We start from the raw sequence: 27,855 nt of genomic DNA, 5'->3' as shown, positions 1-27,855 counted from the left end.
ATTTTGAACACACTACAGGTGGAAAAGAGTATAAAAATCATGTTTTACCATTAGTTTCTCACATTGCATGAAATGTACACCCCAGGCAATATGATTGGCAGAAAACATTTAGACTAACTTTAGTTTGTTTATTAATACATATACTATCAACTATTTTGTTTATGTTCAATTTAGACTAGCTGCAACAACTTATACTTTTTTTTAATTAGCTTTGTCTTTAGTTGTGTTTTGGTATTTCGTTTTTTTCTTGCATTAAAATAATCCTTTACCCATAAAATGATCATTTATACAGTTGCTCAACCATGTAACTTTAAATTCGTAAAGATAACATCTTTAGGAGTGTGAAAAAATATATAGTTTTAACAAGAGACAAATCCATTTATTAATCATGTCACAAATCCCAAATGTTATTTAGTCACATTGTTTTATACCAGGGAGGCGCTTGGCGTAGTGGTCTAGTGCGTTGGTGTTCGGATCAGGGGGGCACAGGTTCAGACCTCACTGCAGTCAGCATGTCGTTGTGTCCCTGGGCAAGACACTTCACCCCAAATTGCTCCTGTGGGGATTGTCCACAGTATTGAGTATGAAAGTTGCTTTGGATAAAAGCGTCTAACAAGTAACATGTAATGTAATACCTCAGTAGCTGTTAAGCAGCAGTTGATTTAGTCTCTCACAAGAATACAAATGTTTAATAGGAGTCGGATGTGATTTTAAAAGGAGTTTCTATGAATCTTCTTATCCTCTAAGTAGAAATTCGGCTCATTTTCAGGTTCATAATTGTATTTTGCACTAGCCAATAGAAGCCCGAGTGTAATGATGTCACTATGTTACAGAAATAAACAAAGGGTTGCGTTCGAATTGTCAGTTACGCTTAGGAAGGTTCCTAACGGAGTGAAATTACCCGGTCATACCCAAGTGGTAGCCATGAAAAGAGCTGTTCGAATTCTCTAGACTAGAGGGTAGGAAAGGAGCTTTGAAACGTCCTTTAGTTTAGGAAACACTGGACCTTCCTTTACGAAAGGAAAGGAGAAAGTGCTGTCCCACAATACCTTGCGGCCGCAACATTTACCGTGACACAACATTCAGCCGTTCACGGAAACAACCGATCATGACCGAGAAATTACATCATGCAAGTTACTGTGCTTATAGTCCCTGTGCCGTAACTTGCCAAAGTGCTTTGTTTTGACCGTTCAACACCAAAAGTAGGGCTGCTCGATTATGGCAAAAATCATAATCTCGATTATTTGGGTCAATAATAGATATCACGATTATTAAAAGCGATAACGATTCATTTACTTTGAAAACATCAATTTATTGGAGAAAAAAAATTTGAACAGTATGTTTTTAACAGTTGATTACCCTGAACTTTAAGTATAATTCAACTGAAAAACCAATTGAAAAAGAAAAGTAATAATAATAAAAAAATAATCGTTTTATTTCGATTACGTTGTTTTCGTAATCGTTGCAAGCCATAATCGTAATTGCGATTAAAATACAATTAATTGAGCAGCCCTAACCAAAAGGCGAAACATAAACGTTACTTTTTTACTGAAATGATCAAATAAAGTCAACATTTCACAGTATTACTGAGCAGTATGGGGTTTCTTAAGGTGTGTGTTGGAGAAAAACTCCCTCTCGAGGGAATTTGGGATTTTAGCCTTTGCAGACCATTTACATGCACAGAAACCTATATAAACACAGTACAGAAAACCCCCAAAAAGCATAATTAAAAAGAAAAATGTTTTTGTTCCCCCATCAGCAGAGTAAATCAGACACTTCAGGCCAGGCTGGTCGTTGTGAACATTTATTGGTTTTCCTTGAATTTTAACACTAAAAAGTACCCGGTCTCATCGACTAAAACAGGTAATAGAAATTAAAAAACGCACCATCACCATAGCCTTCATCATAACATTATCATGGCAGACAGTTTGTAATGTGGCATATTTGACATTCAGACGGTGCTGCTGTGATCAACACGGGCACAAAAACAGCCAAACATACAGTGAGAATTTACTATAGTTCACTGGTTAATGATGGAGAAAGTTGGCAATAATTAACTCAAAACTGACATAGGTCACAAAAAAGTCAAAGGTCATATCAACTCTGAGTTGATTTTAACATTAAGTTTCCTTTTTCTGACCGAAGCTTCAACTGCCTGCCACTCAACTTCAGCACTTTTTAAATGTCATTTTTAAAATAGGAAACTATTGAAGATTTGGTTTTATTAGACTGGTAAATTACAAAAAAAGGGCACATTTTATCAAAAGTATTGCATCAAATCCAAGAACAATATGAACTTTCTTCGACAGACAAGAGCAAGTCAGTTCATTGAGATTATACAGGGAGTAGAAATAGATATTTAAAAATTAAAAAATAAAACTTAAACATTAGTCACATTTGCCTGTGTCAATACAAACACACAGTCTGCTTAAAGTCAAACATTTGAAATCAATAAAACAATCCCTTTCAACCCCTCATTCCCGCGTTGCATCAAATAAAAAGAGGACCTTGAATCGTTCCCTGAGGAACCCCGGCATGAAGTTCCATTAACTCCAGCTTTACTTCTACAAACTAACCATGAAGGATTTTAAGGAACCCTTTTTTTTTTTTTTTTTTTTTTAAAGAGAGAGGTCCTCTCTGCTGAAACGTAAAGTTTGTATTCCCTTCTTTTCTCAGCCCGTAGTTTTAACGGAGAGGCTGAAACATCATCGCTCCAAATGGGAACCACATAACCACTTTTCAGAAAACTGCCATATAAAATGAAAATCAAAGGAGCCGGGATCTGCTCTGTGATATGAACACATGAAATCCATCTGGTGGAATTTATTATTGGTAATTATAATCGCAACAACACCCTGAAGAGTTTTTATAAAAGTCTTGAGTACGACATTAACATTTAATATTATTCCCTTGTCAATGTTAATTCAGTAATTTACTAAAGGTCTTTGCTGTGACAATGTATGCTGTATAATTCTGGCTTAGTATTACTCATATTAGTATAAGATCCCTTTTTAAATAAAATCCAACGTACTCACTTTTACAATTTGTGAATGTCAGTTTGAAATACTATATAATTTCCTTTGCATTTGTTTGTAAGCAGGAACAACAGAAACATTAATAGCATGATGTTTTATGAAATGGGTTGGATGATTTAATTTAGCGCAGGTCTGCACTCTTTGAGGTCCCTTTCAGTTTGTTCACAATTTTCCCTTTTACGTATTTTCAACCAGAATTTCTCTCTTTTTCTATGGTGTTCTGTAAACAACAACAGGTGAAGCATTGATTGATTAAAAGGTCCCATTGTGTCGGAGAAAAACCTCATATCCTTTCTGCCATTTTCCATTTGTCACAGACAGTTCATTGTAGATTTTTATTTCAGTGAGAAACGTAAGATCACATTTATAGATACAAGGTTTTCTCCGACAGTAGCTGAAAGCTTATTCACAGAGCTGGCATGTAAAAACCAGATAACTACTCACTTGTGAGTTTTTGATTTAAAAAAGAACATCTCAAATAATAGTTTTTTTACAATATTTAATTTGGTGCTTTTTCGCACATTTCATATTTTTCATTTGGTTACTTAACTTTATATCATTACAATTTTATGTTCTCATCTCATTTTATCCTACCGTTGTTATTAATTGCATCTTCTCCGAAAGTAAATCATTTATGTTGTTTTTCTTCCCCTTTTAAGTGCTTCTAAAGCGCTCAAACTTTAAGTGTAACGAATGGAAAGATTCAAACATAAAAAGAAAACTAAAGTCAGACTCTAAGTCAAAAACTATAAGCTATTATGAAATACACCTGAAGGTTAAAATTATAGCACAGTGAGTAAACATTTTTATATTTCTAACCATTGCCAAATTGTCCCTGAATTCTTATCCAACATTAGTATTTTTGAAAAAGGTTCTTTAACCATTTACTTATCTTGGCATAAATGGGCTTCCATATTTTGGGGCAAATAAACATGTCATAGTTTGTTATTTAAGGCCTTTAAATCAGTTTTTTTTAATAATAAAAAACAATCCTTAAAGACTATCTCTTTGCAGTTTTGTATTTTTCACCCGACAGCTTTCGTTTTTGAGACATATAAAAGAAATAATAAACAGAAAAAAAAAATACACATAATTGTAGTCAAATGAGGTAATGAGGTCTGTGTGGTGAGGAACATTTAAAACACTTTAGATGTTTTACAAAATAAAATGAGGTATGTGCATAGCCGCGGGAAGTCATTTTACTTAGGGGGTGCGGCCAAAAGTGGGGAGAGATTTCAACAGTAACATGAACATAATAGTAACCGGCAAAAAAGCCCTACAATATATACTATGACTATTATATGCTACTGTATACGGCTAATTTTATTTTAAGTAAAATCATAACTATTTTATGTAGTTTAATCATTTTTGTTTAGGTGGTCGCTCAGTTTTTCAAATGTACACCATTGGCCAACAGGGGGTGCTGCAGCACCTCCAGCACCCCTACTTCCCTCGGCTATGGGTATGTGTGAACTAGGCTGAAAGTACAACAAATTAAAAAAAAGATAGGCGTTTGGAGAAATGCGGTACGGTCATTCAGATGTTAGCAGAGCAGATAATTAGCTTTTGTTATTAAAGTAGAGGCAGTTCAATTAATCAGTTATTATTAGGCATCATTAGCATATATCAAATTACAATTATTATACTGGAGAGCACCCGTGGTCATGTTGCAGCAAAATCAAATCACATGTTTTTCGAAAACGGTGATATTTTTGCGCATCACGACTACTTTCAGCTCTCTCCGACAGTAAATCAAACTCCAGCCGCTCGGCAGAGTTTTGGCTTCATATTGCTTACATATTTTTCTTTTCAAGACAAGTAAAAACAGAATCACCTTGAGGCTAGAAAAACGTTCAGTTTGCACATTTACAAAGCTTAAAGATGATGGATACGTCTCGATTGTTCGTGCTGAAGCATCGCGGAGCAGAAACATGAAAATCATGAGTTTTATATCCCTCATCTAATCCTTCTAGTCACCAACATCCCTCCCTCCATCTCTTCCTGACGTATGCATGCTACAAAAGATAAAGTCACAAACAGATGGAAAGGTAGGAATGATTAAAAAAAAAAAACACCAACACAAGTTGGGGCATTTTAGATTAGTTGTTCACAGTTTAATTTTGATCTTTTAGTGAAATTAAAGGAACAAATTATTTTATCCACTTAATCTGTTTATTCATTTTTGATAGATTTCACATAGTTGAAAACGTATTATTTCTGTATATGTTTTTCTTCCCCTGGCACCAATGGGCTACCATATTTTAAATGCCCATTAAGTGAAGGAAATCATAAAAATGTGAAGCCAGTTTGTAGAAAACAGCCATCAAAGAAAACATTTCTTGCAGAAAACATTTCTTTGTTGATTTTCTGAGATTTATATTTTCAACTCATTTTTGTTTTCTTGGACAGCATTACTATACTAAATATAGATTTACATTTCTGACTCATAGTACATTTTTTTCAAATCCCTAGAAAAACGCAAAAACTGATAAAAAGCTAGGAGCCATTAATAAAGCAAATTGTGGAATTGGTGTTTCATAAGCGTTTTTTAATTTACGTTTTAAAAAATGGATCTAAAATGTCTCAATCGTTATAGGTTTGTATAGTATTGTTTTAATACAACTCAACATTGAGGCATCTTAAGTTATCGACTCCTATTTTTGTTTATTATCTTTATTTTGTCAATTTCCTGGCAGTTAAGGGCTTCCATACAGATTTGATTAATATAAGTAAAGAAAATGTAATAATCAGATGACAATATTTATAGAAGCAAAAAACATGTTCTGTAGTAAACTATGTGTGGCCAAGTTGATTTTGTTTGTCATTTATATTTAAAATCTTTAATGGAAGCTTCTTACTTGTTTTGCCAGGAACATCTTTCAATTAAAAAAACATACTGTTAATTCAAATGTAAATTATTTGCCTGGCACAAATGGGAATCAATGCAGATCAGATCCATTAAAGCACATAAAAGCAAATTAGTTGTTAATTAGTTGAAGCCAGAAAAAAAAACAAAGGTAAACGATCAGAAATCGTATATAAAAAAGGTGGTTGTGTTTTTTTCAGGAGGTATCCGTGTGTTAACATGAGGTCGCTTAACTGAAGAATGAGGGATGAAGGAAGGATGTAAGCAAGGAGAGAAAGATGCAGAGGAGGAAACCGTTGCAGATTTTAAAAACCTTCCTCTATTCTCTCGTTTTATCTTCAGTTCTGTATGTAAAGTAAAAACTGTACATCAAAAGATTCACATTCATTGAGTCCAAAACAATCGATGCCACTGACAAAGTTTCTCTTCCTTTTGCTCGCAAAAACTTGACGACAAAAATGCACCTGACGATAATCAAAAATAAGTCTGTTAAGAGAAACAATAAAAGGGCACTTTGAAACAAAAACGGATAGAAAAATCAATCTTCCTGCAAATTCACGTATTACAGATCCAACACGAGAAGGAGAAAAACAACGATCATCAACAGGAAGCTCCGACCGTCCGACTGCTGAGGCCACAAGCTTATTGCAACAACAAAAATAAAAAATAAAATTTCCTGCTGGGACTCAAACTCACCTCATGAGGTGGGGCCCCGTATCGTGTCCAAGAGGGTATTTTACAGGATTTAAAAAGAAGAAGAGGAGATGCGTGTACAGCAGGAGGAGTTTGAAACATGAGGTTTTTCATCTCCGCTCTTGATGCTTACTCAGCAATTATTCCCTGTTCAGGTTCTTTATTTCCCGTTTTAAATCCAGAGTTGGGATTAATAAGTGTTTTGTGGAGTTCAGATGTCTACAAATCTTTTTTTATCAAATCTATTCAGCTTTCAACATTTGTTAAGAGTTAAAATCATTTTTAAAAAGCCACTTACATTTTTTTTTTATATCTAACATACTTTTCAAATGATTAAATGAAAGTTAAATGAGGGGAAAAACCTTTTAAAAACTATTATTTTCAAATAGTTTAATCTAAAACATTCTTTAATTGCAGCCTGGAGAAAATAAGCAAACTATTTTCCAAATAAAAGCCCCCGTATAACATTAGTATAACAGGGGGCCCGGAGTGTCGAATTTTCAAAATAAAAAAGACCTAATTTGGTAATACTACATTAACAGGGGGCCCCAATAAAGCTTATTTTCAAAATAAAAGATAGCATATCATAACAGTAGTTTAACAAAGGGGGCTTAGACAAAGCTGGCTTTTTTATTTATTTAAAGCCACTAGATTGTTTCCCTATTATAATTGAATTAGAAATAGGAACATTTCCCTTTAGTTGCAGAGAATGGGAATAATCTCTACATGTTCTACCTTTTATGCTTTTTTAAATAAGAAAGCATTTTTTCTTTAAACCTATTCACTTCAATTTTATCTTCCCCTTTTTTGATAGTAGTACAGTTTTTATCTTTTATAGCAATGCATTTCAATGGTGAAATAAAATAAATCTTTTCCCTCTTTGGCAGATTTGTTTGTTTACATGTCGGACCCCATCGCTAAAAAACTGAATCCGATGGAGGAGTCGAGTCTATGGGCTTTTTGAGTGTTTTGTTGGCTTGAAAATGTACATTCAAAATGATCAACGTGGAAAAAAGCTGAATATTTTGATACTCAAAAAAAGAAAAAAAGAAATGGAGCTTGAGTAAGCGATTTGTCAGCACCTGAACTTGATAAATCTGTGTTTGTAATGTCTACCTGGAGCCGGATCCAAGGCAGAACCGAGATTGGACCTGGACTCCTTCTGGTCCTGGGTGATCATCATGTGACCTTCTTCCATACGCTCTAAAATGGTTGTCGGGTACCAAGGACAAGGGATAGACAGATTTTAGTTCTTTTCAATCTTTATCTGTGGTGATTTTTAATCTTTTTAAAATAATAATTTATGTTTTGAGGGTCTTAATATTAGATATTATTGTTCAACTTTGTTTTAAACCCTCTTTTAGGAAATAAATCAAAAGAAAGTTTATGTTTTCTCATTATGTTAGTGCTACTTGAACAATTTGTAAAATAGTAATACAAAAATAACTTTTGTTTCAGTTGATAGGATCTTCACTTTAGCTTTTTGTAATTTCATACAGTAACTTCTAATGGGAAATATAAATAAATAGTGGAATAAATAATTTAGTTGCAGCTCTAATAATAAAGTGCTCTACAGAAGGCCTGGAGTTGGCTTCCATATTTCAGAATATAAGTACTTTAGAGTGTAAAACCGGTCTATCCCTTTGGTCATGTTTGTTTTTTTCAAAGCGTTCTGGAGTGGGATCCTGATGAGTTTCCCTTCATGGTTCTGGTTCTGCTCTGTGGATACTGCTGTGGTCTTTGTTTAGCTTCTTGTTGGAGGTCAGGTCCGGGTCCCGGGGTGCTGGGCCCGGATGTGGCTGTGGAGGCGGGTGGCGGAGGAGAACCTCTTACCGCAGGTGGAGCAGTGGAGCGCTGATGCGTTGCTTGTGGGCGCAGGGGACGCCGTGTCGACAGCGGCCGTGTTTTCCGCTGCGTGCGTCTGCCGGTGAGCCTTCAGGAGAGACATCCGGCTGAACCTCCGGCCGCACTCCTCACACTCCGACCAAACCCGCCGCCGCTTCTTCTGCTCACACAGGACACAGCAACAAATATTATATTATAGATACATGAAAAAGTCAGCTGTTATGTTGATCCTTTCTCCAATAACAACTTATAATAACAACTTAAAATTAATAATGACAGAGATAACAAATTGATTAAGACACCAAACATAAAATCTAGTATGGGATGACATTTTGTTATAATGAACCTGTAATAAGCGTATCTTTTATTTGAAAACTAAAAACAAACCTCTTTCCTGGCACACAGATCAGTAAGAAAGGGGAAGTTCTTTTAAATATCTGTTTTTAGGACATGCGTCCATGCTTTGTGCATTCATTAATAAAAACACATTTTTAAAACAATATCTGCAGTTTAAAAAAAAAAATAATAATTTAAAACTGGAAGCTTTCATTTCAAAAGGTGCTGGATTATTTACACAACACTATCATGTTTTTATTTTTAATATTAAAAGTTTGTATACTCAAAAACATAACTTACAACATATAATCATTATTTCACTTACAATTGATAAAACAAGCAACATTTGATATATTTGAAATACTGAAAGATGCTTGTTTCCTCACTCACCTTCCTCCCTTTGTCCTCCTCCTCCTCCTCTTCTTCCTCCTCCTCTTCGTCCTCCTCTCTGTTGGGTGGGGGCAACAGGCGGTGCGGTTCGATGGCTTCTCGGAGGTCGTGGACTCCCTCGATGGCGAGAGCGACCAGCGTGTCGTTGGCGGCGTCCTCCTCCTCGTCCAGCAGCTGAGACGGCAGCGTGAGGAGGCGATGAAGCATCGAGGCTGAGGAGCGCCGGCCAGAAGAGCCTGCAGAGAAACATTAAGAAGGGAGGAAGGTCATCAGCAGAGGTGGAAGAAGTACTCAGATATTGTACTTGAGTAAAAGTAGAAGAGTTTAGGAATACTCTGTTACAAGTAAAAGTCCTGTATATAAAATGTTACTAGAGTAAAATTACAAAAGTATTGGCATAAAAATATACTTAAAGTACCAAAAGTAAAAGTACTCATGATCATAAGTCTGATTTAAGTGTTGTTTATATTTCACATCATTAATCCAAATCTGTAAAGTAACTTAATGTATAAATAAATGCAGTGGAGTAAAAGCACACAATTTACCTCTGAATTGTAGTGGGGTAGAAGTAGCATAACATTAAAATACTCAAGTAAAGTACAAGTATCTCAAAGTTGTACTTAAGTTAAGATGGACCTTTATTAATCCCCATGGGGGAATTCAGGGCTTTAGAGCGGCAACAGAGTGAGAGTGAAAACAGGACAGTACAGACGAGGTAAAAAAAATATATAATACTAAAATTAAAGGTACATTAAGTACAGTACTTAAATGTACTTAGTTACTTCCCACCTTTGGTAATCAGATTACTGCTGAGAAAGTAATACATGCACACTGGGAAAATACAGTACTGGTTAAAATCCTGCTTGTATTGTAGTACAAACTGTGCAGTAAGATTTCCCCGTCAGTGTTTTAATGTTATAAATCATTATAATACAACTGTCCAGTGGAGGGCAGTACTGAGAGACACGCGTCAGTAATAGATTTAAAATATACTTAAAGTACTTATTTTGCAGTATTATATATATATTATTTAATTTTGTTATAATTTTGGATCCATTAATGTGTTCATCACTTTCATTTTGCAGTTGGTAATAAAGGAGCTCATGTTAAATACTTTATATAAAGATAAGGTAGTTTAGTCTGTAATATTCATTTATTATATTTCATATTAGTAATCTGAAACTGCAAAGTAACTTAGGTACTCAATAAAAAGTACAATATTTCCTTCTGAGATGGAGTAGGAGTAGCAAAACAAAAACAATAAATACTTCGAATTAACTTTTTTACAAGTACTGTGGTTGATTAAATGAGAAAGATTAAATAAAACACCAAGTTTAACAAAGTGTGAGTATTTCTTTCTATCCTGTATTCACATTATTGCAGGAAAATATAAAACACTAATGATGTGCTTTTACCCTGATGAATATCACTGCCCATATTCAGAATGATCTGACTTTTAAAACATTTGCGGTAAGCAAGGTTACTTTAATTAATAACAATGCCCCACAACATAAGTACACAAAGCTGACATGTCGCACTTATCATTCATTTCACATAATTTTACATCATAAATTCACTTGTTTGTGTCAGCTCCTGAGCTGTATGTGGCCGTGTCTCACAGTGCTGCACACTGGATAATGCAAGTGTTATCTTGCGAAATTAAAATACTTCTATGTGTGATGGAGCAGTGATATTTGGCCAAACACCAGTTAGTTTAGTCATTCACACAGTCAGAGTTTTTTCTTTTTGACTTTCTTCCTGAACTTTGCAGCTGAAACTATGTTGCTTTTCATCCTGGTTAAGTTTAACTTGTTCAAAATAGTTTAAGATTATAGTTTACTTTTCATTACGCAGCACCCTCCACTGTCAGTACTCTTCTCCATGTTTGGGATTGATCAAATGCTGCTAACTCTGCCTCTTTTTCTCTTTCTCCGCTCTCAGCCGGACTTAGAAACCCTGGTTGACTTACCGAGTTGATAACGACACCAAAGGACCGTTTAGCCAGATCACGTTTGTCAGGGTTAGTTAAGCCAGCGAACTCAAAGATATCCAGGGTCTGTTGGACTGGCCTCTGTTTTCTGCTCTCTCAGGTGTGTGATGTTTCCGTTTATGTGTTTGTGTGCAGAGGGTGTGTTTCCTGTCACACAGCCGAAGGAGTTCGGGCTCACCTGTGGGGCTGTGGGGGTGTCCATGTCGGGGGCCCGAGGTGTCCCTCTGACTGCCTGCAGCCTCCTCATCTGGAGAAAACACCTCCATGTCCTCCAGAGGGGTCCAACGGGGGTCCTGCTGGGGGGAGGAGGGGGAGGGCTCCAGGGTCACAGAGCGGTTGGAGAGGGGGGCCGCGTGCTCGACCCGGCCCTCACCCAGACCCCGCCCTGTACCGGCCCCCGCCTCTCCATCCATCTCCTTTATCTGCCACACGTCGCTGCACCACTTCTGACCAAAGACCTTGTCCAGGATGGGAACCCAGTCCTGAGCGACGGAGAGGACAGGGGGGCGCCCCAAGTCTGAGGGGGAGAGGGGGAAGATAAAAGAGGAAGGAGGAGAGAAAGAGGAGAGAAGGCGGGAAGGATGAAACTCTGTACTCTTATTATGTAAAAAGAGAGGGCCCATTTGGCGCTTTCACACCAAGTACTTTTCCCAGGAATAGTTCCCGGAACTTTTCCCCGGAACTTTTCTTTCCTGGAACTATCTAGTAAATCGCGTTCACACTGGAATAAGTCCCTGAGGGAGCCGCTGACGTCACTTCTTCTTCTGCTTTGGGTTTACTGGCAGGCCGCAAACAACTTCACGGCGTATACTGCCACCCGAAGTCCCCGGCCGGAAGTCCCCGGAGTTGGGGACTAGATCAGTCAGGCCCTGGTAGTCTGTCTGTGTCAAGGCGCAGCAAACTCCTCAAGGTCTGCTTGGAAAGGCTCGGGTGAATGTGGCAAAGTTCTCCATAGGTCTAGCCTCCTCATTTTGCTCTTAATGTGAACGAGATTGATGCATTTCCTTCCACGGAACCTGCCTGGAGCACGCGTGTCAAACTAAAGTTCTGAGGCCTCCAATGGAGGTGGACAACAAACCTATAAAACACACTATAGGAAAGGGAAAACCCCAAAAAACATAGTGGGGCCTCTTGTTTTGTTTTTTACACTTTTTATTATTAAAGTCCCAAACAGAGTTTCCGTTAGCCGGTAATTACCGGACTTTGACCGGTAAAATATGCTGAAGACCGGCAAATCCAAATCTCTCCGGTCAAAATGTCCGGTCAAAATAATTTTCCCTTCGCACAATACCGCATCAGTTGCGCCACTTATGTGACAGACAAGAATAGTATGTGACAGACAAAAGAGTATGTGACAGACAAGAATAGTCCATTCTAATGTCTAACACTTAATGTGGAGAAAGAGATGTCCTGTATGGGTTGATTGTGCGTTGATCTGTTGGTAATGCCTCGGGGTTCCGGTAGGCATGTAAACAAATGCATAATGCTGCGCTATACTTTGTGGCCTCACCCGGTTGCATAGCGACGCTTATTGTTTAGGTGTCTTGATAAGCAGGTAGTCATATCATTAGCTAGATCTGATCGATATGGACATAAACGCAAGTGAAGTCTAATCTGACGGGAGAGAGAGATCAGCTGCTGCTGACGAGTCGTTAAAATATATAGGTTTCCTACGTTTAAAAAAACCAATTTCCATTTTCAAGTGTGGCCCTCAGTGAAATTGAATGGGGGGGCTCACCATCTGCCTGTGGCGTCTCCTTGGACACGGGGGCCTCGGCCAGCTCCTCCTGGGTGTCATCAGACCCACTGGGGGACACCGAGTCGTTCTCAGATCCCCTCCTCCGACCCCCAGCTCCTCCTCTCCCCTTGTCTCCTCTACCCTTGTCCATCCTCTCCTCCAGCAGCTGCTGCTCGCTCTCCATCTTGGTGATCTCCAGCAGCAGGTCGTCAAACGAAGCCTCCACGATCTTCGTCAGCTCGTGCAGCGCGAAGTCCAACACCTGTTCCATCACAGACTTCAGCTGATCTGCAGGGGGGGGGGGGGGGGGCAAGGGACACCATCATCATCTATAATTTATCATATATTAGAACAGTCTTTATTCTACCAGACAATATTTGATTTTACATTCAGTTTTAAATATATTTTTTCTTAATCCTGCATTCAAATTGAATGTATTTTGCCTTATTTTATGCATTTTCCTTTTTATTTTAAATGTATTGTATGTTGAAGGATTAACGGTTTTATATGCAAACAAGCTGTAATTGTTTTGCATTTTACAAAATAGCCTCGAGTCATAATCAGTAGCCAGGTTTATTGTTCAACAATAAAACACAAAGGTTTACTGAGAAACTTTTTGTTGAATAAAAAAAAAAAATCTTTGCCATCCTTAGGGGGAAAATGTCCACATAGTAAAACTGCTATGAAGATATTTCATATTAAAAGATAATTGTAGAACGATTCAATGCCAACTGAGTTATAGGTATTTTTTTCTACTTTTACTGAGATAATGTGTTCAACAAACTTTAGTCCTGATCATAACTGAAAAAACAACCAATTATCCAAATTATAACCATTTCAATTCAATTTTCTCTATACTCAACGCTAGGGGCACTTATTTTACAAATCAGATTAAACGTCTCGGAACACTTTTGTTTATTTTTCCTCACTTTCTTTAAAAACATTTGTTTCATGCACATATTGAAATTATCTTGTAAACCTACTTATTGTAATTTCGTCGTTCAATAAATCAAATCGAGCTTTAAAAAGGAGTAAATCGGGTGTTATATCAGGAGTATGTTAAGTCACAATTAATAGTTGTATTAAATAAAACTATAGAAATCTGTTCATGTGTGAGAAGCCTAAAGTAGGCGGTGTCGGCCACTAACGTCTCGACAGTGACGTCAGAGTCCAACTCCCGCCTGCTCCAGCCTGATCCAAATAAGGGCAAAGAGGCGGAGCCGAGGCGGGACCTGCTGCCACCGAGCTGGAAGCTCCAGAGCTAGCTGAAGCTACCAAGCTAAGCTAATATGCTCCCCGTCTGCACACTGCCGTCGCATTTTACGTTTCTAAGGTAAGCGGACATGAAACTATTCAGCAAAACAATAAATAATAAACTAAGTTATTGAGTTTTTAGCATAATACTTCAGAATCTTAAAATCCCTTGACGTTTGTATGCAATTGTGCTAAATTCAACACTGGAATCAAGCAAATATTAATATGTTTGCATGACATTAGTTATTTATATTTTGCTATCACTTAATTATACGTTTAATACATTTAAGTCAAGCTAAGGTACATGTGATGGTAGCTAGTTAGTGCTCTTACCTGTGATGCCTCCTCCAAACAGCATTATAACCAGACTATCATTAAAACTATAAGTACCAGTTCTAGGCTGCAGTCGAATAGTCCAAAAATCAGCTCCTAAATTCTAACCCTATCGTCTATCCCTTGACCTCTGTGTGAAACGTCATGGGGTTAAGGGATAGTGGATAGGAGAATTCAAAAGGATTTAGGAGAAGAGACTGCGGTACTTTAGAGAATCCGACTGCACTTTCACTATCCGACGTGTTTATGATGCGCCAGCGGACGTCATAAATGTGCGTCTGCTGCTGTGGGAAAACTATGGAAACTACAGTTTTCTATACAGCGGACTACAACATGGATGTATAATAAGAATGAGGGACTACTGTAAACTCATCTAGAGACTCTGCACCGTGCTCTGATGCTGTTGTTTTATGCTTTATGAACGTGGACAACAGAGAAACATATTCTTCATGACCAAAGTTGGAATTGAAATAAAAAAGGAAAGTGAAACTTATGCTCGTCACCCTCTCCCTCCGGTCCACATTAATACAAATGATCCCAATACGTATGAACTATGAAAAGATCTTAAAAGCAATACAAATGTATTTATTATAAACGTTAGTCCTTAACATCTATCACTGTGTATATCACCATTCAAACATCTTTTTAAAAATTGAACAAACCCCACACAGCTCAGTAAAGACTGTGAAATGTTGACTTTATTTGATCATTTCGGTAAAAACTAACGTTCATATTTCTCTTTTTGATTATAATACTGATGAAAGTTCAAAACAAAGCACTTTGGCAAGTTACCACATACGTTTTAAAAAGCTTAATAAGCACCGTAACTTTCATGATATCATTTCTCGGTCATAATCGGTTGTTTCCGTGAACGGCCGACTGTTGTGTGCCGGCAAATGCTGCGGCTGCAAGGCATTGTGGGGCAGCATTTTCTCCTCTCCTTTCGGCGAGGGGGGTCCAGTGGTCCTTAAGCTAAAGGAGGTTATAAAGGAAGTTTGAAACCTCCTTTCCTATCATCTAGAGAATTCGAACGGCACTTATCATGGCTGCCACTGAGGGACTTCCGGGTAATTTCACTCGGTTAGGAAGGTTCCTAAGCTAAATGGACTATTCGACTGCAGCCCATGATCCTTGACTTTAGACAAACAATTCAAAAGACAAAATCAACTAAATGTATTTAAAGACCAATCTTTATTTGAAGGTGCCTCTTAACCTGAGATATTAGTTATACAGTAAAAGTATTGACAATCTAAAAAAAACTGAGCAACTCAACAGTTAACTTTATATTTCTTATTGTGTAAAGCATTTATTATTTTCATTTTTCCCCGCTCATATTCAGTGTGGACGGATTGAGACAGCGTGGTGTCCAGAGAGCTGCAGAGACTTCAGGGAGAAACTTCAGTGGGATGGACATCCTGTCTGTTGGTTTGGCCGGAGAGGACCAGGCCTGATGGAGGAGCCCATGCTGGGCATCGCCGATACCAACTGCACAGGCCTAGTCTGTCACTTTATTTGACTAAATGTGTTTACATATACATTTAATAGGTTTAAACCTTCTATCCATATGTGCTTTTTATTTAAAACATGTTTGATTAACTTTTGGTTCACATTTCAATAAATTGAATTTGCACTCCTTTTGTCCATTATTCTTACTGAAAATGTTAGATTACACATTCACATCTGACTGAAGATTGGCCCCATTTATTTGTGACGTTGCAAACTCTGCGGTACAAGGCACAGGTGTTGTGAAGCTCATAAAGTGAGGCAAATATAAATAATCAGCTGATGGAGTATAGATGTGGAAATAGGTGCATTCGATCAGCTGACTGTGTTTTTCGCCACACTTTATAAGCCTGACAATAACCACACCTTCTCTGAGGTGCAGCGTCACAAACAAATGATGGTCATGATAGACTACAAAAATATTTGGTGTGCAGATCTTTGTTTTCACAATAAAAGTGTAGTTTCTTAGTGAATCTCCTGTACTGGTCTTAACATCTCATAACATCAGCTTTTAATTTTCCTATTGGATGTTTTTCTTGACCCTCAGAGAAGGAGAAAATGTTGAATCGTGTCTTTCAGGCATGTCCTTTCCTAACAAAAATGACAGGAAACATAAAACATATTATTGCAGAACAAGTGTGTTATTTATGAAAGAGGTGTGTTTGTGTGTTTAGGGGCTGTAGATATAATTATTTTGTAATTGTAATGTTTTTTCTTATTTCAACAGTGAGCTACAAAGACAATGAATGAACAGTATGACATTCATCAACATTGAAATATATTTTATTATCAAAATAATATATAACTGTTATCAAAACTTAGTGCAACTGTAGAAGCTTGCTCTGTTGTCTCACTGAAAGAATCACTTTTACCACGTTTTTTACAGACAATATTGAGAGATGAATAGTAGCAGTTCTCACTATGTGTTAAATAGCTTTGCTTTCAATACATTAAATTAGAAAGCTGACAGTCATATTGCTTGTTAATATCTAAATGTAACTTTTTGCATGTAAAAAACCCTCAACTTCACTGATTTGTAGGTGATCTAGTATTTAGTAATGTTTAATGGAATGTATATCAGTGTATTAAAGTCAATACTTCATTTATTTAAAATCAATATCTTTCTTGATTCTTTGTACAGTATGAAAAAAAAGAGTCTTTGTACCTGTGCTGAAGTTCACTGCTGTGAGGAGTCCAGTTCTATCTCTCACTCTCTGGTCCAGCCTGTCTGCATCACCTGGACACTTTAAACAAACAGATATGTAAAGTACCATGTGTACAAACAATATAACTTATTCTCTTCTGTTGAACATGTTGGATTGTGTATTGTCAGGGTCCTTTTTATTTTACTGTAACTTTGGAAGAACAAATGAAATGCAATGAATAAGCTTAATTTGAACTGAAGCCCACATAACGTCTGATCTAATATCTTTAACAAATCATCCCTAAAGCATTGACTAGGCTATTCATCGTCCTTAAATGCAGGCATTAAGTTACATGTTCACGTTCTACAGCCACAATTAGTCGGTTGCACAAGTGTAATGAAAATTAAATAAATAGTAAGCATTGGTATTACCAATGCTTACTATTTATTTGATACCAATTTGGTAATACAATTAATAAAACAACAAAGTTTGGGTTCGTTCTTCAGATATGACTGTGACGTTAACGTGTAAGCTCAATAATGAACTCCAGCTCAACAAACCATATTGTAATATCTAAGTAATCATCTTGAAATATGACATTAATAATTGTAATATACACACACATCTTATTGTGAGGTTGATTTCACATGCACTACGCTGCTATTCAACACTACTTTGACGTTAGCTTGTCTACATACTCGAGCATAGCAAATTTAAATTAACCTTAGCGATGCATAAAGTTACCTACATAATAAAATATCTCTCTAAGTTACCAGGATGACTTTATTTTACCAACCTCAAACAGAAGCCGTATGTTCTACAGTTTTATCCCACTTAACGCTTAACACTTAACACTTCTCTATTTTGTTTTAACTTGGAGGCTACGATTAGCATTGTTAGCACAGATGTAGCCAGCTACCACTCGCTAACACGCTAACCCAAGCTTTAACATTCATTACGTAGCTGATTAAAATTGTAAACACATAAATAAAGTACTCAAATTTCACTTACCGCAAAACCGCATTCATGCACCGTCTGTTTTAATCGCAGAGCGAGTCACAATAGTCCGATATAAGCATGAAGAACAAACAAACACGGCCGAGTTCAAGTTATGTCCCCCCGATGAACTGAGCAGGCAGAGTCCCTGTCGCATCACGGAGCTGCTAGCAGAGAGACAAGAAGCTTACAGCAGCAGTCACTTGACAGAGCTGTCACTCAATGTGACCACGCCCTAATTTATGCATAACCTTAAGACTGAATATTAATTAAACCGATGAGTTGAGAAAAAATTCACCCCCCAATCCATAGTCATGAAGGGGGAATCTAACTATACAGAGAATATGGTTTTTTGAACCACGATGTAAACATGTTTATTTCTGCTGTAAAGTTGGGCATTTTAACATGGGGGTCTATGGAAATTACTCCCTTCTGCAGACTGCTCCTACTGGCCACTAGATGAACTGCAGTTTGAGGCACTTTCTTATTGGCCTCCCGGCTCTGCCCCAGAGTTTGCCACTTGGTAAAGAAGCAGGAAATAAAAAAGGAACTCACCTTGTAGTAAACCCGCAAGAGAAAAAGCATTTGAGCTCCATATTGTTTCAGAAATAATCCTTGATGTGGTTTGGAACATGATATGGCATTTAATCCCGACAGCATTTAGCTGAGTATCTCGTAGAATTCTGAGCACGCATTAGCTCCCCCTCCTCTTTTTTTCTTTTTTCAAGCTAAGGACCCAAATCAGCAATTCTCTAATGGCGCATTTCCACTACACGGTCGGCCTCGGCCACACTCGGTACGGCTCGGTACGGCTTGGCCGCGTTGGGCCTTAACAGGGCCGACTCACTTCATGCTGCGCTTCCATTACAGTTTAGGAACTGGGGTAGTTACTATAGTAACGCAGTGTAGGCGGAGCCGTGACGTCATCTTCAATGAGAAATCCAGAAACACAACACAGCCGTTAGCTGTTAGCACTCAGAGCTCACAGCTCCTTATATATGTTCAGAAACTCGACAAAAGTTAAACAAGTACACACCACAGACTGCCTGTGTCATGGTGAATACAGTCGCTGCTTTATTTATGTCTGTATAGGCCGTTGTTGTGAGTGTGGACGGTCGGGGCATATACTGCGTTAGCTTAGCCAATCTCCATCTAGAAAAACACGAATTTTAAAAGGTTTTTCGCCTGCCGTCTGTCTGCAGACTTGACAAAGCATTAATTCATGGTTTTTACTAACCGGTATCAGTATGTTGTTACTTCGGCATCATTTTGAAACGTGTATTACAATTAAATCACGGTCAAATATGTCCATCTTGTTGTAGTTCTAGCCCTCTTGCCAGCGCTCCTCTCTCTAGTTTAGCATACTCAGCCCGACTCAGCCCTGTTTGTTGGCCCCGATAGAACCACAATTTTCTAGGGCCAGAAAAGAGGTGAAAAAGTGGCCCCGCGCCGTGCCGCGCCGGTAATTGGCCTAGTGGAAGCACAACCAAAAAAGGGGACGGCACGACACGGCACGCTTAAAGCGAGCTCCGCGCTGCAGTGGAACTGCGCCATAACAGGGCTTAAATAGAGGGATATGAGGGATGTCTAAAATGCATGATCTCTTTGGTATTTTGAGCAAAACACATCATAGTAGGGCTGTGCAATTAATCGTATTTTAATCTCGATTACGATTTTGACTTGCAACGATTACGAAAACAACGTAATCAAAATAAAATGATTATTTTGCTGCATTCCCTTTCGCATGATGCTCTCAATTTTCTCTCGACTTTGCATGTCAGCCGTGTTGTTGCGTTCGAGTGTGCAGATGTGTGCATGCATGCGTGAGAGTGAAGCGACCTTGTCAGAGGATGTTTCTGCCTCATGTCTTTCCATGTGTGTGTGTGTTTGGCATGCGTGTGTGCTGCAGACTGAAACACACCCAAACAAACAAACACCAACACGTCTGAATGTGACTGAGATTATTTCGAGGGATGTCACGCTACCAGAGGTTTAGCAGTCGATACCAATTACAGTGAAGATCCAAGATCTTTGAAACAGCAGTAAAATCCAAAACACATGATGTCATTGTAATCTAAATCCCTCTGTTTTGATTGCACAATGTATGCATATGGTGTTGTTTTCTTTGTTATTATTGGTTTTAAAAGAGGCCCTATTTAGCTTTTAAAGGTTTTCCATTCCGTCTAGTGTGTTATTTAGGTTATTGTGCATGTAAATGGTATGCAAAGGCTAAAATCCCTATATTCCCTCCAGAGGGACACACGTGTGACACGCATTGTAAGGTCATGTATAAAAATGAGGGCTGTCAACGTTATCTCTCGCGATCCGTAACGCGTTAAAAAACAAAAATAACGAATATTAATCACAAAGTTTGACCCCAACCTCCTCGTGTAATTCCAGCACGGATGTGTGCCATGAATCACAAGGCAGTGAAAAGGCAAAAAGCGGAGAAATTCAAAAGACATGTATTGCACTGACTGGAAACCCCTGGACAACAGTAGGCACCATCACTACCTCGCTGGTGAAAACAGAGGAAAGACATTTTGTTGATCAATGATCTAGCTAGCTTTTTAAGTTGCAGATAGCGGACGGACACGGTCCCCATTGTAGGAACAGAAAGTGCTAGCAACAATAATAAAACCATACGAGTATACTCTATGCCTTTGTAGCGCAAAAGAGGGCAATCACAGTGACTTCTCCAGTTGGAAAATGTTGAGACTTCATGCAAATAATTATCTTGTTATAAAAAAAGTCTCAAAAGTATCATCATTTTCTAAATCAAGGCGACACATATTTTATGCATCTAAAGGTTGTTAGTTACAATTTCAAATCTACAAAGTTAATATATGGATTAGCAAATCAGGAAAAAAAAGTAAATTGTCAACCATTTTAAATAATGAAATAATAGTTCCAAGACATTTATCAAAGAAAAGGAGAAACAGCTTGCAAAAATTCATTTAAATCACGTATTGATATGAAGCTATATGCAAAAATCTGAAAAATATATCCTCTTAATAGTGTAAATTAGGGATGCTCCGAACGCCAATTTTGGGGCCGATCGCCGGAATCAGTATCGGCCGATACCGATCGCCGATCCGATCGAGTGGGCGGGGTCTATGGGGATCTTCCATTTAAAGTGATGTTTAAAACCCAGTTAATGGGGCTCATTCACTGATGCTTCCACAAACAACCAACATAATTATTACATTCAAATGAAGTACATTATTCAAGTTTACATTAACTTTGGATAATAACACGGGAGAAATTAGCGAAAGCGCTCTCTTTTCCTCTCTCTCCCTCTCTCTCTCTCTCTCCTGACAGCCTGTCAGTATCTCATGCAGCTCACTGATCCAGTAATGAGTGACCCGACAGTGAAGAACAAACATATTTATAACTAGTTTAGCTAGTTCCAGAGGTAGATAAAATAGCTAAGTGTGTTAGGTCTAACTCTTAGTGTGTGTTTCGCTCCGCTCACCGGTCCGTCACAGCGGGTGGAGCTGCAGGATTTCTGCTTCACATACCGCTATTTTATTGTCCTTTTCGGACACCTTAAAATACTGCCAGACTGGTGAAGCCATTTTGGCGAGCTTGTTTTGCCGCGCACTGTCATGTATTTTACGTCATAATTTTACGTAATGCGATCGGCTCTCGCGATCGGCATTTTTAGAGAGCACCGATCGAACGGTAGAGAGTGAGTATCGGCCGATATCGATCGGTTGCCGATCGATCAGAGCATCCCTAGTGTAAATAATATAGTATATGATGCTGTTTGAATATTGTGTTTTTTTGTTCAACATTTTTTTCTTAGAAAAAAGATATTCAAAAATGTTGATTTTTAGTTTGTTATTTAATTCGTTTGGGAACTCTTTGGTTCTTGTCATGGTTTTCGGTTTTTAAAGATTAAATTATTACATATGCAACAAATCCTAGATAGATTGATTGCTAAAATTAATTTCCTTCAAATTGTCACATGACAAACACACACAGCATGATTTCCTGTGAAAAACTCTCATTGTTTCACACAATAAAATGCTTTAAATTAGAATGTTAACGGAGACCGTCGACCATCTTGGATCTGTGTTTACAGCTCGGCTCATATCCTGACAGGAAGAGGAAGTCTTTCTGAAACAGAGCTCACTAATATACCCCCCTTGTGCAGAGTACACAGTAAATTCATTCTTTTAACAAGATTTTATATTATTAAACTCTGTTTTTCAGTATTTACACATTTTGAGATTATAAGGAGTAAAATGTTTGACTTTTATTCCTCAAGTGCAAATGACCTCATGAATTTAGCATCAACCTAAACTTTATATTTTGGTTTTAAAACAAAATAAGAGAACCGTTTAGTTTCAGTTTTAGACAACCCTGGCCTGTATTGACCCAATTAGTAGGGCTGCGGTATATATTAATAATATGTTTACATTCTGATATAAGACTAGACATTGTCTTAGCTGTTGGAGATCGTAATACGCGTCTTCTCTTTCGTTGTAAAAGCTGCATTAGAGCAAAGTGATGCATTTTTATTAATTGTTTCTCATTGTGTGAACATTTTATGAAAGCACTAATAGTCCACCCTACAATATTGTCACAATATAATTTTAAAGATATTTGGTAAAAAATATTCTGATATACTCCATATCGGCCAGCGCTAGAAAAATTGTTATTATTAGGTTGTTTTGTGTAATTTAGTAGTAACTAGCATCAGAAGTTTTCTATCATACCCGATCATGATTCATGACAGACCTTTCGTCGACCTGGTCCAGAGACTACAAATTGAAGCTTGTGGAGACATGTTTTGGCATATGGTGGTGGTGCTTCTCTTGATGATGAATCTGACTTGACACCCGTGAAATTACTAAAAAACACATTCCAGAAAATCTGAATATATCACCGCCTGTGCCACATCTTTGTTTGCCTCCTTTATCCCGCCTCGGTTAATTTCTTCCCCTATGAAACGCTGATTCAACCTCTATGTGGTCACAGACCCATCCAGCACCAGTCTGAGGATTCTATGTCCCTTTAGGGGCAATTTGTCAAATTATTATTTTGATTTCCTTTTTTGCATGTTGATATTTCTGTGCAATATATCATCACTTAAATAGAATACATATTTTTAAGTTTTATACTAGTTTTTTTAAATGGTCCTTTAAGTGCTCCTATTGTACAACTTGTGTTTATGTGTGCACAATTTTACACACAAGCAAATTCCTTGTGTAACCATATTGGCACTAAACCAGATTCTGATTATAGTCCAATTAAACCAGCATGTTATTCACAGAAATGAGTCCTGGTTTGCCATTATAACCAATCTCTTTTCTATTATACTCCAATTAAAAACCCCAATTATAAAGTTAAGATCCATTTTAAGCTTCCCTGAGCCATATTTCTCCCCGTCTGGAGCCTCTTTGTCCGGCTGCACATGTAGGAGCAGCCCATGCGTGGATCTTTGTTGAGCACCTGCAGGCCTCACTTTCTCTCCGAACTCATAAACCTTAAATCGGCCTGAAGAGTTACGCAACGTGTGCGTGCTGTTATACACACAGGGAGGAGTGCCCCCGCGCAACTGTTTGTTTGCGTGACTATGTGTGAATGTGCGTGTTGTGTAACGGCTGCCTACCAACGACTCGTCCCCGCTGCTCCAGGCGGCGTGTGTCGGTGTGGAGGTAGGTCTCGGTGCCGTGCCCGGCGGGGGAGTATAGCTGCGGCTGCTCGGGCTTTGTCCTCCCGCTGTCCGCCCTCTCGTCGCCCGCCGCCCTGCCAGTCTTGTTCCTACCCGCCACCGGGGACCCTCCGTTGTTTTTGCTGCTGTTGCGCTGGTTCGACTCCCACGTCTGCACCTGGAGCCGGAGCCTGCGGTTTTCCTGCTCCTTCACGGCGGTTTCCAGCAGCAGCGTGTTGAGGCTCGAGCCCACCGTCTTGCTTATTTCCTGGACGGCGAGCTGAACGACCTGCTCCAGCACGGACTCCAGCTGGCCCTGGAAAAACGAAATGTACACGGCCCCGTTCATGTTTTCGCCCCCTCCGGTTAGAGGGCTCTCTCATTATTCTGTACCCGAGCCCCCAGGCTTCCCACCTGCCCTGTGTCTCCGGGAAAACTTTGTAAAAACTGAAGCCCGGGTCGCTCGTGGTGACAGCGGCTGCTCGGCTGGGCTCCTCCGGTTGTTGCCGTCTCTGCCTCCGCGCACCGCGCGGCTTCTGCTCCTTTGCAGGATCTGCCGGAAAGTCCCGAGTAGAGGCGCAGCAGCTTTTTACCGCCCACATGTCTAGGCCGTGCACGCTCGCGCCCTTGCAGAAAGCCACCTCGCCATTTTGGCTTTCAGAGAATAACACTCCCAAATGTCAGGAGTGGACCGTGTTATTACTGCAAAATACCCACAAATTACACACTGAGGCTGCAACACTGCAATAATGGTACTTATATAAGCACTTCGGACTAAGAACTGTAGCTTTAAATTATAATTTAAACAACATTAGTAGGCTAATTAAAACAATCTTGTGATATTATTGGAGTTACTGACATTGACTCATAAATTATGCCTCTTTATGTTTTGCATAGAAAGCACTTTTGTAAAATTGTTAGTTGATACTAAATGTTGTCATTTATTTTTTGTTTCATTGTAGTCATTGTGTGTCTCTCTGAGTTGTTTTGTGTGTCTATGTAATAATTTTGTCTTTTTATGTTATTTTCTGTCTTTTGGTAGTCTTTGTGTCTCATTTGTCGTCATTTTGTGCCTCTTTTAATTTGTGTATGTCTCAGTGATTGTTTGTGTCTCTTTGTAGTGTTGGAGTGTCTCATTTGTCGTTAATTTATGAATCTTTGTAATAATGTTATGTCTCTGTCATCATTTTGTGTATTGTTTGGTGATTTTGTGCAGACTGAAGCCCTTTTGTGCCTCTTTGTAGTAGTTTATTTTAGGTGTCTGTTAGGGATATTTTGTATATTTGTATTCATTGTTTGTCTCTTCGTGGTTGTTTTTTTTTGTCTTTGAAGTCCTTTTGTGTGTTTTCAAAGACATTTTGTGTTTCCGTAATGATTTTGTTTCTCTTTGTGGTTATTTTTTGTCTCTATGAAGTAACAGTGTGACTCTTTGCAGTCAGTTTTTGTCTATATGTTGTGTATGACATGGTCATTTTGTGTCTTTGTAGGCATGTTGTGTATATTTTTGTCTTTTGTAGAGGTTTAGTGGCAAATCCACTTTCTGTCTGCTCTTAATTCTTTATCCCCCCCCCCCCCCCCACACACACACACACCCCAGGACCCATGTGTTTCCTCTCTGGGTAATTTCTCATCTCCATGCAGCCTAAAAAACAAGCGTTCCTAAGGAATGACTGGTTTCCAAGGAGGACACAATAAAAAGTCTGTAGGAGCAGCCTATAGGATTAGCCACATATACAGGCCTATACGGGAACTCACGCCTTATAAAACCACCGGACCTCCCTGCTCCACGTCAGCCAAAAAAACCTCCAATCAGCCTCAGCTCTGTTTGTTTCTCTAAGGAAGGCAAAGGTGGTGATCCAAGTGTAAGAGTGTGGAGAGAAAGAAATGTAACATATGTAAGCTTAAAGAAAAGTAGCCAAAGTAATTTGAACATACAGAAAACATCATTAGTGTAGTAGAGGATTAGAATGCTAGATTTGCAATTTATGCAAACCCTTTACTGCCTGGAATAAAACAACAAGATACAAAGAATAAGATTTTTTTAAAAAAGGTAAAGAGTAAATAAAAATAAAATAAGCTAAGAAAAGATAAAAAGAGAATAAAATAAAAATAAGATTAAACGTTATTATTACACAAATAAGTCCTTTATTTGGGATGTGTCCCATAGTAGTACTACATCAAAACTGTAAAGAAATAAAAATGATACAATAACAATAAAAGACACATTTGGTAAAATCAGTAAATTGTAAAAATAAATAAAAATACAAATAATATTGAAGCATATTATGTAAAATACTATTTACTAGTGATGATTGAAAGGATTTAAACAGTTAACATTTAAAAGAGCAGCTCTTAAAGGTCATAATAATAAGGCACAAGATTGTGCACAGTAATGCCTCATAAGCTAATTTTAAAGGGTGTGTGTGCAGTTAAAGTGATGATTAAACATTTTAAAAGGACTCTTTGATGCGTGTACACCGAAATAAATCAGGAAATGATCTGAACTTCCCCTCTGGTTTGTGTCTGCATGAGCATGTACAGAAAACACACTGATGACATAACACAGCGTTGCATTCACATGTTGTATTCACACCACAGGCCATGGATGTATAATAAGAATTGGATACAGCGTCGGAGGCGGAGTCTCGTTCTTTCCTATGAGAGCTGCACATTGGCGCATGAGGACAAAATGGCCCAACTTTTGAGAGAGCGAAATGTCACAGATTACCCATCATGCCTGGCTGTGCGCTCCCAGAGCATGCACCCCTTAAGCCCCGCCCCCCTAGCTCCCACTCTCGGCTCACTAGAATGAGTGGAGAAAAAATAAATCTAGATTCGGCTTTTAGTGCATTTTACAACTTTAAGGACCTAATGATTATAATAAGGGCTATAAAATAGTTCATACTGGGTAATTTATTTAGTTTAAAAAAAATTATCCGCTGATTTACAAAAGTCTCTTTCCCAATGTTAGTCAATGGGAAAAAGTATTTCTGGGCCCAGGGACGCCACGGACTGATACGGAAATTGTAGTACCGCCGTTTGGACACAACGAATATTTTCCTCAGAGTCCGGCGCACTTCCTGGGGGCTTGCCACAGGCCTGCAAACGGAAACTTAAAAACAAGGCTGCAGACGCAGTCAGCGGGCGCCGCTGCAGCGTCAAGCCGCCTCTTGGTTCCACAAAGGCAGCCGTAGAGCGAGAAGAGGCCGCGGAGTGGGGCGTGTGTGCGGGCCAGGTATATGTGTGCCTCCTGCAGATCCTCACAACAAATAGATGGAGCTCAGCGACCATAATGCCGACCCCGCCCCCCTTTCATGCTACAGGCCCGCGCTCGTCACAGTTACCGTAACGCATGGCCAAAACGCGCAGGTTTTTTAAGGGGGAGTGTCCCTCTTCTGCGGCATGGCTCAATGAGAGAGCAGGCTCTGCGGACACAAAGCAGAGCTCCCCCCCCCCCCCCCCCCCCCCCCCCCCCCCCCCCCCCCCTCTGCTGCTGACACGCTGTGGTGTTGTCAGTGATGTAATGCTGAATTAAAGGGCGGTGAGACAGGAAAACTAAACCATTAAAACCTCTGCAGGTAACACATGGGCAGAGCCTCCAGTGTTATTATGTGTTGGAAAAGACAATCAAATACCTACGAAAAGACACAAAGCTATCACAAAGAGACCAAAAAAAACACAGCAACTCGAAGCATGTACAAACATACATAAAACAACTGCAAAGAGACAAAAATAAGTAGAGATACAACATTACTGTAAAGAGACACAAAAGGACTGTAAAGAGACAAAATGACTACAAAAAGACACAAAATGACTAAAAAGAGACACAAAATTACTACATAAGCCGCTTTCACACCAAGTACTTTGCCGTACTTATGGCGCATTTCCATTGCAGGGCCTCGCTCGGCTTAGTACGGCCTTAGTTAGGCCTTAGTTAGGCTAGGTTAGTTAGTTAGGCCTTGTTAGATCTTGTTAGGCCTTGTTAGGCCAGGCTCACTTTATGCTGCGTTTCCATTACAGTTTAGTAGCTGAGGCAGTAACTATAGTAACGCAGTGTAGGCGGAGCCGT

General features: G+C 38.8%; 1 protein-coding gene across 3 annotated transcripts; it reads right to left on the bottom strand.

Annotated features, from left to right (window-relative positions):
• Positions 1–363: 363 nt before the first annotated feature.
• On the bottom strand, positions 364–25,312 carry si:dkeyp-113d7.10. 3 transcript variants are annotated; one of them, XM_034113752.1, is made up of 7 exons: positions 23,745–25,312; positions 12,894–13,181; positions 11,334–11,672; positions 9,166–9,401; positions 8,428–8,599; positions 7,711–7,797; positions 364–556 (listed from the first exon to the last, which is right to left on the bottom strand). In XM_034113752.1, exons 1-7 carry the CDS (start codon positions 24,133–24,135, stop codon positions 492–494), a joined length of 1,578 nt encoding a protein of 525 aa, XP_033969643.1. In that variant the 5' UTR covers positions 24,136–25,312; the 3' UTR covers positions 364–491. The 3 variants fall into 3 exon arrangements, with proteins under 3 accessions (XP_033969643.1, XP_033969645.1, XP_033969644.1); XM_034113754.1 differs by lacking the exon at positions 7,711–7,797 and having other exon boundaries at positions 23,745–25,309; XM_034113753.1 differs by lacking the exon at positions 364–556 and having other exon boundaries at positions 1,789–7,797; positions 23,745–25,310.
• Positions 25,313–27,855: the final 2,543 nt, after the last annotated feature.

Source organism: Trematomus bernacchii, unplaced genomic scaffold, assembly GCF_902827165.1.
Source record: "Trematomus bernacchii unplaced genomic scaffold, fTreBer1.1, whole genome shotgun sequence".
Classification (NCBI taxonomy): domain Eukaryota; kingdom Metazoa; phylum Chordata; class Actinopteri; order Perciformes; family Nototheniidae; genus Trematomus; species Trematomus bernacchii.
The sequence above is the reverse complement of the archived record's forward strand: the minus strand, read 5'-3'. Positions and strand labels throughout refer to the sequence as shown.